Consider the following 12104-nt stretch of genomic DNA (forward strand, 5'->3'; position numbering starts at 1 on the left):
GCAAAGAGTTCGGTAGAATAACAGCATCTCTTTAAAACAACAGCCATTGGCTGGGCCAAAGAGATGGCTCAGAGGTTTGAAGCCCTTGTTGCTCTTCCAGAGGACCCAGGCTTGATTTCTAGCACTCACATAGTGGCTCACAATCATCCATAACTCCAGTTCTAAGTAATCTGACACCCTCTTCTGAGTGTTCTGGACACCAGGCATACACATGATGAACATACATAGATGCAAAGTTTAAAAAAAGCCACTGGTGAATCTTTAAAGGAGGAGGATTTCCACAAGACCATGGAAGATGTAATGCTTCAGAAATAAACATAGTAAGGATGCTACAAAGATTATAGGCTGAAACACAAGCACCAAGAGTACCAGCATAAAATCTCTAGGCAAGTAGCTGATATGACTAAAGCAAAAAGTCATGGGCATTCACTATTGACCATCTTAAGGCTTTAAAAGAAGTGGCTTCCTTTGCACAGGTACACCTGTCCTGGCAGGAAGCAAGACGTCTGTTTATAAAGCACCAAGAAATGACACAATGAGAAACAAAAAATCTGTCTTTCCCCCACCATTCATCTACCAACAACTTTCAGAGCAGGATTTCAGAAAGGCAACTAATCTGAACACAAATAACAGGTCACAGAAATCTGTCAAACAGAAATGCCAGTCAAAAATTCCTGAAGTTACTACATGAAGGCTCAGTTCATCTAATCCGTGCCACACTTTTCCCACAGAAGTAACACTCAAAAGGCACCTTTAAAACGCTTTCCCAGAACTGTCCTAACAATCATTTTTTAAAAGCCTATTTGTACACAATACCATTCACCCTCATGATGAACTTTAGTTTGTCTATGGTTGGAAATTTTCCTTATTTTAACGCATGAAACCTCAAGGATAGAATGATTCCTGACACTCTACCTGCACCACTTGCCCAAAATCCAACTAAGGCCTCAATTCACTACTGCCTGTAGTCATTTTTAACTCTTCTTAACCACTAAACTATAATGTAAAAAGCTTCTTAAAAATCTGCCATTTGCAGTCACAGGCAAGAAGTTCAGACTGTTGACCTAAGAGAAGCCTTAGATCCAGTGCAACTTCAACATGTCTAAGACAGTAAAAGAAATCATACAAGTCTTTAAATTTTTAATTTATGAAAGAAACAAGTTAATACAGACAGATAAAGTAGTGCTCTTCGGGAATTTAGTACATAAGTATGACAAATCACTCTAGACTGTTAACAGGAAACAGCTAACAAAATCTAAAGAACAAGACAGATGGGGTACTTACGCCTACAACCCCAGTATTTGGAAGCTGAAGCAAGAGACTTACAAGGCCAAGGCTAGCCTGTGCTACCAAGAATCTGAAGCCAGACTAGCTACCTAACAAGAACCTGCCTTTAAAAATTAATTTTTAGGCCAGGCAGTGGTAGTGCACACCTTTAACCTCAGCACTCAGGAGGCAGAGGCGACGAATCTCTGTAAGTTCAAGCCCAGCCCAGTCTACAGGGCTCGTTCTAGGATAGCCAAGAATACACAAAGAAATTCTATCTCAAAAGACCAATAATAGTAATAATAATTTTAATTACTAAAAATATTTAAAATAGTTTAAGCCAAATTTGCAAAGTCTGTGAATATTAAAAGTTAGGAAGAAAAGTGATCACAATTAGACAAAACCCTGTCAATAGAAATGATACTGAACAGTCAAGTCTGAGATCACTATTAGCACAAAGAGGCAAATGATCATAGTATACTTTGCACATTCAAAATAAATACAAAATTTATACAAATTAGGTCTTGAAGAGTCATGGTATACATGTGAGGAACCAATAATCAGCAAGACAGCTATAGTTCTAAACATTAGAAGGAAATTACAAAAACTAAGGAATGACTTTTGAATAGTTTATACCTTAAATGTAGTCAATTAGTAAAACTGATACTTTGTCCAGGCATGTGGAACAACCCAGTAAACCCAGCTCTTGGGAGGCTGAGCAGGAGGACCATTCATTCATGTTTGTTTGTTTGTTTTGTTGTGGGGGTGGGAAGACCTGATTTCTTTAACTGTTTATAGTGAATGTCTTGTGGAATATGCAAGGCTCCTCATCTTAAAGCATTTACTTTACTTAATGAATTAAAAACCCAGGTTGGGGGGAGACTGTTGAGAGATAGCTCAATGGTTAAGAGCACTTGAAGCTCTTGTAGAGGACCCAGTCTAATTCCTAGAAACAACATGGCTGCTTACAACGAACTGCAGCTCCAGTTCCAAGAGATCCAATGCCCTTTCTGGCCTCCGAAGGCTGCTGAACATATGTAGTGCACATGAACTCATACAATCACACACAAACTTGCACAATGAAAATAAGTAACTTTCTGAGAAAAAAACAGAACAGCAGATAGCCATTACATCTAATAACAAAAGAATGATTAGAAGTATGGTGACATCAACTATCAGAGACATCTTGGTGGGAAAGCTTTGAGGAAGAAATAGATTCAAATTGTTTCAAAAGGGTAAAGGCAAGTTATGTAGAAATGAGCACATTAAAATATGGATTTGCATCAAGCAGTGGTACACACCCTTAATCCTAGGACTTGGGAGGCAGAGGCAAGTGGATCTTGGTGAGTTCAAAGCAGACCTGGTCTACATACCTAGTGGGTTCCAGAACAGCCAGGACTATTCAGAGAGACCTCATCTCAAAACACATAAAAATTAAAAAAAAAAATAAATAAACAAAAAAGTATTTGCTTGTTTATTTAAAATAACCCATTTTCTTCCATTGTATTTAATCTCCTAAAAGTCACACATGGACCCAAAGAAGTACTTTAACAGAAATACTGCTGTGGGATGTCTTTCTGTGAATATGTGTTACTGCCATTGGCTAATAAATAAAGCTGCTTTGGCCTATGGCAAGGCAGCTTAGAGGCAGGCAGGAAATCCAAGGGCAGAGATAAGAAAGAAGAAAGGCAGAGGCAGAGGAGATGACAGACTGCCATCCTAAGAGCAACATGTAATGGGATGCAGGTAAAGCCACGGAACACATGGTGATACATAGATAAATAGTTAGCGGTTGAGTTAAACTATAAGAGCTAGCTAGCAAGAAGCCTGCCATAGGCCATACAGTTGATAATTAATATTAAGCCTCTGAATAATTATTTTATAAGTGGCTACAGTACCACGGGGCCAAGTGGGACCCAAGAAACTTCTGCTACAAAATACTTACTTAGGAAATGAATTTAATCCCAGGTGCTCTGTCTTGGAATATAATATTTTTTCCACCATGTCATAAAGTGGTCTCCAAGGTAACTCTAAATCATCTCTTGAGAGAAGCTCCTTTTTCCTAATTAAAAAGAAATATAAATATATATGAAATCATTTATTCAGATACATGGTTATTAAGTATACTGCATAGAGAGGACAGCTAATCAGTGTATTTTGCCTGTCTCTGCCCAAAACCACTCACTGTTAGAATAAACACTAAGGAAGAACTTGGCACTCCTCAACAAAAAGCAGTGCCTATTAAAGAAAGCATTTAAACTTGTGCCACCATTACTGTAGATGAATTTCATATTTGTCTTATATGTGTGTTTTGCCTGCACATGTGTATGTGTTCCACATGCACACTATCAAAGAAGATGTGGGATCCCCTGGAACTGGAGTTACAGATGATTGTGAGCTGTCATGTGGGTACTGGGAACCAAATCCAGGTCATTTGAAAGAGCAACAAATGCTCTTATCTACCACTGATGCATCTTTCCAGCTCCCAAATTTCATGCTTTGCTATACCATGTGTATGGATGGTACTTAATGTTTCTAACCTTTGCTGGGTACAAAGATAGTTTATACCCAATGGGGCAAATAATTACCATAAATAAAACAATCTAACCATCTATAGTTGAGCATGTACAATTAAAAGTTTCACAGAGAAAATAAATGTTTAAATCAACACCAATTAAACTTTGTGTAAACTGTTCTGTTCATTTCCCAAAATTCATTCTGAATCCATTAAACCTTAAAAAAACAAAATCTCACCAGGAATAACAGAAAGTAGACTTACTTTAATAAGTTGATCAAGAGACGGGCAAATCCCTGCATCATGCTGATTTCAAGTTTTGGAATTGATACCAGCTCGTACAATAACTTAATAAAAAGAACATGATCTTCTTTGCTAAATTTTCTCCCATAAAGTCGGATATACCTGCAAAAGGGAAACAAAGCCTTTAAAAACAGGTCCAGTTACTCATGTTCCTTACTACATTATCCACACAGCCTTTAACAACAGGTCTAGTCACTCATGTTCCTTACTATATTACCTATACTAACTGAGCTATGGGAGCAAGCTGATATTGCATGGAGTGATAGAAGACATACTATATGCTTGGCCTATAAAAATAGTAAAATAAGTAAGTGAAAAAAATTAAAAAGGATATCCAGGAATATGTTACAACATGGATAAACTGCCTGAAATAAGCCAGTCACAGAAAACCCAGAATCACAGTTCCTTTCATGTAACAGATGTAAAGCAATCAAACTCATAGCAGAAAGTAGAATGGTAGCTGATAATTGTTAGAAAGTGGGGATAAGGGTTTGTTATTCAACTGGCATAGAGTTTGAGACATGCAAGATGAAAATATTGCAGAGACCTATATGATATACAAATAGTTAACACACCTTCACTAGTCACTTAAATATTAATGGTCAAAAGGAGTCAGGCATGGTGGTGCATGTCTACAATACCAGCACTACAATACCAGCACTGGGTAAGTGATGGGGGATCAGGAATTCAAGGCCAGTCTGGATTATATGAGAGATCCTGCCACAAAAGAACTCCTGCCTGCAAAGTGTTATGAAGGTAAATTTATGATGCACGGCTTTAAAAGAGGGGAAAAAAAAAGCCAATTATGATATGATTATTTTAAATACTTAATTTTAAATACTAAGCATTTTATATTTACACAAAAGAATTACTCTGTACTTTAGTCAACACATTATATTTTATAGTAAAGCCAAATTAGAACACTGTTGTTTTATAGGATCACATCTCCAACACTGGGATTAAATTTAATGCCTGACACATTCTACCACTGAGCTATACCTCCAAACCCCTACCAGTTGTGGTACCCCCTTAGTCCCAGCGGTAAAAGGCAGAAGCCAAAAGTTCACAGCCAGTCTGGTTAACAGAGTGAGTTCCAAACCAGCAAAGGCTGCATAGTGACATCCACTCTCAAAAAATAATAAAAAATAAGCTAATAGTTCATCTCAAAATACATACTCAGTTTTTAACTTAGAAAAACCATATTATCAAAAGTTCTGGCAATAAGCAAGCTTAAGAGTAAAAAGAATGTTCATGTCTTTTGCTCTCTCTTTTAGGAAGGGTCTATACAGACCTAACTGGCCTGAAACTCAGGGTGGTCTCAAACTCACAGAGACCCATTGTGAGAGCCAAAGTTATATTTTAAGTTTAATTACTGTACATAAGAGATCCACAAAACAAAAATGCCTCACACACATAAGTCCCTTATGGCTACCTTGTTAAGACCATCTTGTAATGTCTACCTTGCAACCATGTCTTTGTTTCGAGAGGGACTAACTTGTTATGATTATGTTCTACTACTGTAACCCTGCCTATTTTGCTCCCCAAATCCCCCATTTGGAAACCTCCTACCCCTGAGCTGTAAAAGCCTTGTCTTCTTCATATCCAGTGCTTAACTTTCAAACCCCGCCTTGGGGGAGGCAGCCTGTGTACACAATTAAAAAAGCTTGCTTTAATTAATTGCTTGCTTTAATTTGGGGGTCAGTGGTCTTTCTCTTCCCATCTTTGGGATTAACATAATAAGTCACATGTTTCCACTTCCCTAAACAAGTTTGGTTGACCCAGCTCCACCAGATGTGCTTGATCACATGTTAATGGAGGTCAACAGGCAGGAAGTACATCAGGATATATGCTTGCCCCCAAATGGACGAAGGCAGGAGGTACACAGTCTTATGAGTTTGCCTTTATAAGCACCTGGCCAATGTAGCTCATGGCCATATTTTGGGAACTCCAGAATGGACCTGGCCAGAGTCCATCACCTTGGCCATTATTTTAATTAAAGCTTGCTTCAAATTTGACTCAAAACTGTGGTAGTGGTCTTATTCTCATCAGGTGGAATTAACATTTTCTGGAGGCCCCAGTGAAATTTAGACCACCCACCCCAAGTTCTAAAAGCTGGACCTTCGTTCCAGAACTCCAGGACTAGAGGTGAGGGCTGCCTCAGGAGGCATGTACCTTGAGACGCCCCAAGGCTCTGAAGCGTGACTATTGAAATGAACTGCCATGCTGAGAAAAGTAGCAAGCATCTACTGAGGTCTGGTGAGTAATAAGCTGATTCTGTCCTGTGGAATCAAGACCTGGGATGTGGAAGGGGCTCAACAGGGCCTCAAATACTCTACCATCTAGGGCAAGATGTAAGATGCCACTCACCGCCTGGTTCCGATTGTCTGCCTGTGTTTTACATGTGCAGATGGCCTGTGTTTTCTGGTTTGAGTACAAGCTTTGCTGCAAACATGGGGGCCTAGACTGATATATGCTCAGCTGAATGCGCAAATATATGGGGGCCACCCCATGTTTTGTTACTGACTGATCTCCTTTGAGTGTATGAGCTTTCTGTGTTTTGTGCTGCCATTGCATGCCACCAGCTAGCTACCACTTGCCATGGCTGTTTTGAAGGCCAGGGCTCAGAATTTATCTATGAGCTTTCTGGTCACTGGATTTAGGTTAGCAGGGATTCATGTCTTTTGGGTGTGGATAACATTAGAGTAGCTTTATGCTATTCTACTTTATTGAAAAGTTGTGTTATGGCTCTCCCTTCTCTAGACCAAGCATATTTTAAGTTTCCTCTATGTCCTGTGTCAGGCAATACACCTAATTCTGTGTCAAGGAAAAGAGAGTAAGCAGGACAGCTTAAAAAAAAAAAAAAAAAAGACTACTATGCAATCTTTCTGTTCTGTTTCTCAAGGTTTATAAGTTTATTGGGTATGTTTAAAAATCTGTAAATTATGTGGGAAAAAAAGTTAACTTAAAATGTATAACACAGGATTGACAGTTAAAAGTCTATGCAGAGTAATCTTAAAGGAACAACATGGCATGACTCCATTTTGGGATATAAGCAACATGTGGCTTGCCACCATCTTTGCTAAGGGTTGGAGAGCATGAATGTCATGTGACTTCACCATCATCTTGATTAATGGTATAAACCAAACAAGGAGGCAACAAGTCTCCAGGATATTTTTGATGAGGATTGATTTTTGTAGGATAATTCCTGCCTGTCCTGAAAACAAGGTTTATGAAAGATAAGATTTAAAAACAATGCTTGCTTGTTTAATAATGTATTAAAACTGCATCTTCATGCATTCATATATAGGAATATACCTTACACTGGCAACCAAACTTTGTAATATAAGAGTCACCCGAGTGGTTTGGGTTTTAAAGACAAGAAGAAGTCATGGAGACCAGCTGAGACTTGCCACTGTGTGGTAGGGCTGAAGTTCCTAAGGAGAGCCCATGAGAAGAACCCTAGCAGTTTTTGAGATGACCATGCCATGTATGTGATAGTCACCAGAAACATCAACCACAATGAAACGGAGTATTGTGAGTGAATCCCACACAATGAGCATTAGGTTGTTGGCACTGTGGGAGTTTGGTTATGCCCTGTTTTTTCTCTCTTAAAAAAAGAAAAGAAAAAGAAAGGTACTTTTTACTTTTGATATTGCAGGAGTACACGACACAGTTGAGAGATTTTGTAGTTTTTCGAAAAATCTGAAAAACTGGATTTGTTTTGTTTTTCAAGACAGGGTTTCTCTGCATAGTAGCTCTGGCCGTCCTGGAACTCACTTTGTAGACCAGGCTGGCCTCAAACTCACGGATATCTGCCTGTCAAAAAGTGGGTATTTTTTTAAGAAACAGTTTTTTAAAATATTTAAGTTCATAAAATGTTTTATATTATTAATATGTGATCTTAAAAGTAAATAAAGAGCTAAAAAGTTAGGGCCACAACTATGAGTACTGAACACTAAACACCAGAAACTGGGATAGTCCTATCTTATGATGCAACAAGACTAAGCAGTCTCACAAACGCAGTCTGGAAAAGAGCTTTGAACCTTGGGGGTCGAAAGACCCTTTCACAGGGGTAGCTTAAAACTGTCTGCTTGCACTGTGATTCATAATAATAGCAAATTGCAGTTGTGAAATAGCAAAGAGAATAGTATTAAGATTGGCAGTCACCACAACATAGGAAACTGTGTTGAAGGGGCACAGCATTAGAAAGGTTGAAAACTACCAGCTTAAAGAATGTCTCTCCATACCTAAGGTCTATTCAGACTTAAGAATGTATGTGTAGCCTCCTTGTCTTTGCTAATTTTGTTAAGCTTTAGCTATTTTGATAAACTGAGTCATATAAGAAACTTGTTATATTCTGTAATAGTGAACTATAAAAGGACCAGGAAAGTAAAGCTGATAGTCTCCCATGGACTGTTATTTATGATTAAAAGTTTTACTTTGATACTAAAGAAGGTTCAATTCAGAAATTTTTTTTTTTTTTTATGGTTAAACCTAACAGGAATAAAGCTACAAAATCCTAATCTGATAAAAAGCTACTAATTTATTGTAAACTGTTAAAGGTAATTAAAATATTCAAGTTAGTAATAAGTCACCTTATAAATGATCAAAATTCTTTAATTTTCAGAACTATGCTTATTGTCATGCTAAGTTCAAATGTATTTACACAAATAAGCTTTATTTAGCCTCCTGTATGTTTTCAATCAAATAACTAAAAACAAGTGAAGTTTGTTTAGCTCAGATATACTTAATAGATAATGGTCCTCAAACTTGTCAAGAGATCTTCTGAATATAGCATTTTAAAAGTTTAATGGAAAAAGCTTACTCTACAAAGACCCTAGCTCTCAGCAGTGACTGCAAGGTCTCCAAAGTAGATAGATGGGGCAATGATCACTCCTCCTGGATTGTGGTAATGCTAAACACTGGGCATAAATGCCTCAATGCCTCACCTACTGGCAGGACCCTGCCCAAACAGTAGACACGCAAGACACTGGAAAGGTTGATTACCCCACTTTGCCTAAACAAGGTAAGGTCAATCCCCTAAGTCCCTCCTTTACAGAAAAGCTTCTCAGGTTTTCCAGGCCTGGTATTCTAAGACTGATGCTGCCCAGGGACCTCTGCCCCAATGAAGCCACTGAGACCATGGAAGCTTAGAGTAATCATCTAGGGTGTGGGTAAGTCTCTGTCATTTAAATTGATAAATAGGCCATCTGTACTATACTGCCTACTATGATTTATCCTTCTCTGATCTCTGATGGCATTGACAGCTAGGCTAACTGTAGCTTAGTTTAACAGTAGCAAGCAATGAGCTCTTTCCTCATGGCTGCAGCCACCTTGTTAGTTCATTTCATATGCAATAACCAAGGCTTGCTTTTTCTAGAGCTACTAGGTCTCCTGCCAAGAAAGGCAGACAGGTTTGTCTTGATAAGAGGCTTCATATTACAGGATAAACAGATTTCACATGTAACTTACTGTTCCTTTATTCAAAAGAACTTGCTTTGCAAAGACTGTTCTCAGTAACAACTACTGTTGTCTCTGGTAAATGATTAGATGGAAAGAAAAAGGTTTAAAGTCTATTCAAGTTTTGAGGGTCTAAGAAAATGTTACAAGGTACATAACGGTCTTAAGTAAGTTCTGATGGTCTAATACAATGAATGATGTAAGATATGTAAATGCAGCTGTAAAGGTATAAGAAAATGTTGTGGGTTTTTTGTTTTGTTTTGTTTTTTGGTTTTTCAAGACAGGGTTTCTCTGTGTAGCTTTGGTGCCTTTCCTGGAACTTACTCTGTAGCCCAGGCTGGCCTCAAACTCACAGAGATCCGCCTGGCTCTGCCTCCCGAGTGCTGGGATTAAAGGCATATGCCACCACCGCCAGGCTAAAAAAAATGTTTTAATATATTGAAAAATGGGAAATGTTTGAGATTTCTTCCTCCCTTCTATGCTATTGTTATACTAAGATTTCAAAAGTTCAGAGTTTTAACATGGATCAATGGAGTTCTGATAAGCTGCTATAGAACACTGACTTCTTATTATTCAGTAACAAGCTCAAATTTTTATATTTCTTTTGACTGCCTTCTACATATAGACTTAGAGGTCCTTCTCATCAGGCTAAAAACATGCCTGTCCAATCTATACATTCAACTCTCTGAACAGAGGAAAAATACGTTCATGCTTTTTAACCCAAATCCATAGTCTATTCTAGCTATTAGCTACTTTTTTTTTTTTTTTACAAATGTGGATTTCAGTACAGATAACAAACAGTGGTAATGCTTATATATCTAAAATTTTTATCTCTTTTTGTAAACTAAAAATTCACATTAGCTTCAGGGAGTCTAGGGGGTCTTAAGACTTGGATCCACTTCTACAGGTTCAAGGGACTGCAGAGAAGTATAGCCTAAGTTTCCCCACCTGCCTATTCCTGGGGGTGAAATCTCACCCCTGGTCTTGGAACTCCTCCCCTCCCCCAATTACTAGGACTATGGACTTGAAAGCTCAAAATAAAAGATTTTCCTTTTAAGTTCCTAAACCTTTAACTTCTGTCCATAGTCTCTATCTGCTCAGATTTCCATTTGGTTGGCAGATACCATCAAGGAATCAGCTGCGGACTACAAGATGCTCCAAATGGCTATGAGCTCTGGACTTGCTGAAAGCTGATGTGAACCAGTATAGATGATCTAACTGCTCCCCGTCTCTTCAGTTAGGTGAGCTAACTAGATCCTTCTGATGAATGCCCCATTGCCTGATCCCCTCCCAGCTTTTGACTAGCATGCCAGCCTTCTTGGGCCCTGACAACAACATCCCGGTTTTAACAGGAACTAGTTGCAGTTGCACCTTGTCCTCAACAGGCTGGAATGTTAGGTCAAAAGGAAATTCTCTGGCATAAGGGACAGAATGGCTACCTATAGTACCTATTGGCATACCAGAAAAGGTACCTGTTAAAAACCAAACAGACCCAGATCTATCAACAGGTAGATTTCATTAGCTGAAATAGTTCTAAAATATGATAGGGCACTCAACCTGCTCTATGCAAATTGAACTTTAAAAGAAAATTATTGTTTCTATACAAACCATTCAAGAATCATTAGAAATAATCTGGCTGTACCAAAACAAAACAGCAACCAAAAAAAAAAAAAAAAGGGAAAAAGGAAGGAAGGAAGAGGAAGAAAAAAAGAACAAAAGAAAGAAAAACAAGCAAACAAAAAAATTGCAGAAAAAAAAAGAGATCTTAGATAAAATAAATGACTGTTCCCCATTCTCATTTCCAGGCTCCTCCTAGACAGTAACTGTGATGTCAGCCATCACAGGGTCTTTGGGCCTTCTGTTTCTGCTAATTACTATTGTATTGGTCCTTGCATCATTAATGTTTTAATTAGATACGTAAGTTCCCATTTGGTTGCCATTAAGCTGACAGTTATTAGATCCCAATATAAATAGGTATCCAACACAGGAGTCAAGAATTTGACTCAGGATACAACTCAGGGAGGGAGGGGGATTTGAGAGCCAAAGTTATGTTTTAAGTTTTAATAACTGTGCCTAAGAGATCCACAAAACAAAAAAATGCCTATAACCTAAAAGCCCCTTGCATGAGGGCAGATACTTCCTGAGATGCTGGAGGCTGTTATTCATATAAGATAACAAGCCACATGTTCCCACTTCCCTAAACAAGTTTGGTTGACCCAACTGCACAAGATGTGCTTGATCACATGTAAAAGAGAGGTAGGTAGGTAGGAAGTATGTCAGGATATATGCTTGACCCCAACTGGACAAAGGTGGGAGGTAATCTTGTGAGTTTGCCTTTATAAACACCTGGCCAATGCAGCTCACTGTCATTTTCTGGGAACCCCAGAGTGGACCTAGCCAAAGTCCATCAACTTGGCCAGTATTTAATTAAAGCTTGCTTCAAATTTGGCTCAAAACTGTGGTAGTGGCCTTATTATTGCCCAACGGAATTAACACCACCCACCTCTGCCTTCCCAGTGCCAGCAAAAGTGTTCCTTTCTTAGATGCCAGAATGGCTAAT

General features: G+C 38.5%; 1 protein-coding gene across 2 annotated transcripts in view; it reads right to left on the reverse strand.

Moving 5' to 3' along the window:
• The window catches only part of Psme4 (proteasome activator subunit 4), a 128573-nt gene that overhangs the window by 92966 nt on the left and 23503 nt on the right, over window positions 1-12104 (reverse strand). For both annotated transcript variants that reach the window (XM_059275126.1, XM_059275124.1), the window contains exons 2-3: window positions 4046-4186; window positions 3212-3328 (exon numbers count right to left, since the gene is read on the reverse strand). In XM_059275126.1, coding sequence (XP_059131109.1) covers window positions 3212-3328; window positions 4046-4186 — 258 coding nt within the window. The remainder of the gene's footprint in view (window positions 1-3211; window positions 3329-4045; window positions 4187-12104) is intronic.

This window comes from Peromyscus eremicus, chromosome 10 (assembly GCF_949786415.1).
Source record: "Peromyscus eremicus chromosome 10, PerEre_H2_v1, whole genome shotgun sequence".
Lineage (NCBI taxonomy): Eukaryota > Metazoa > Chordata > Mammalia > Rodentia > Cricetidae > Peromyscus > Peromyscus eremicus.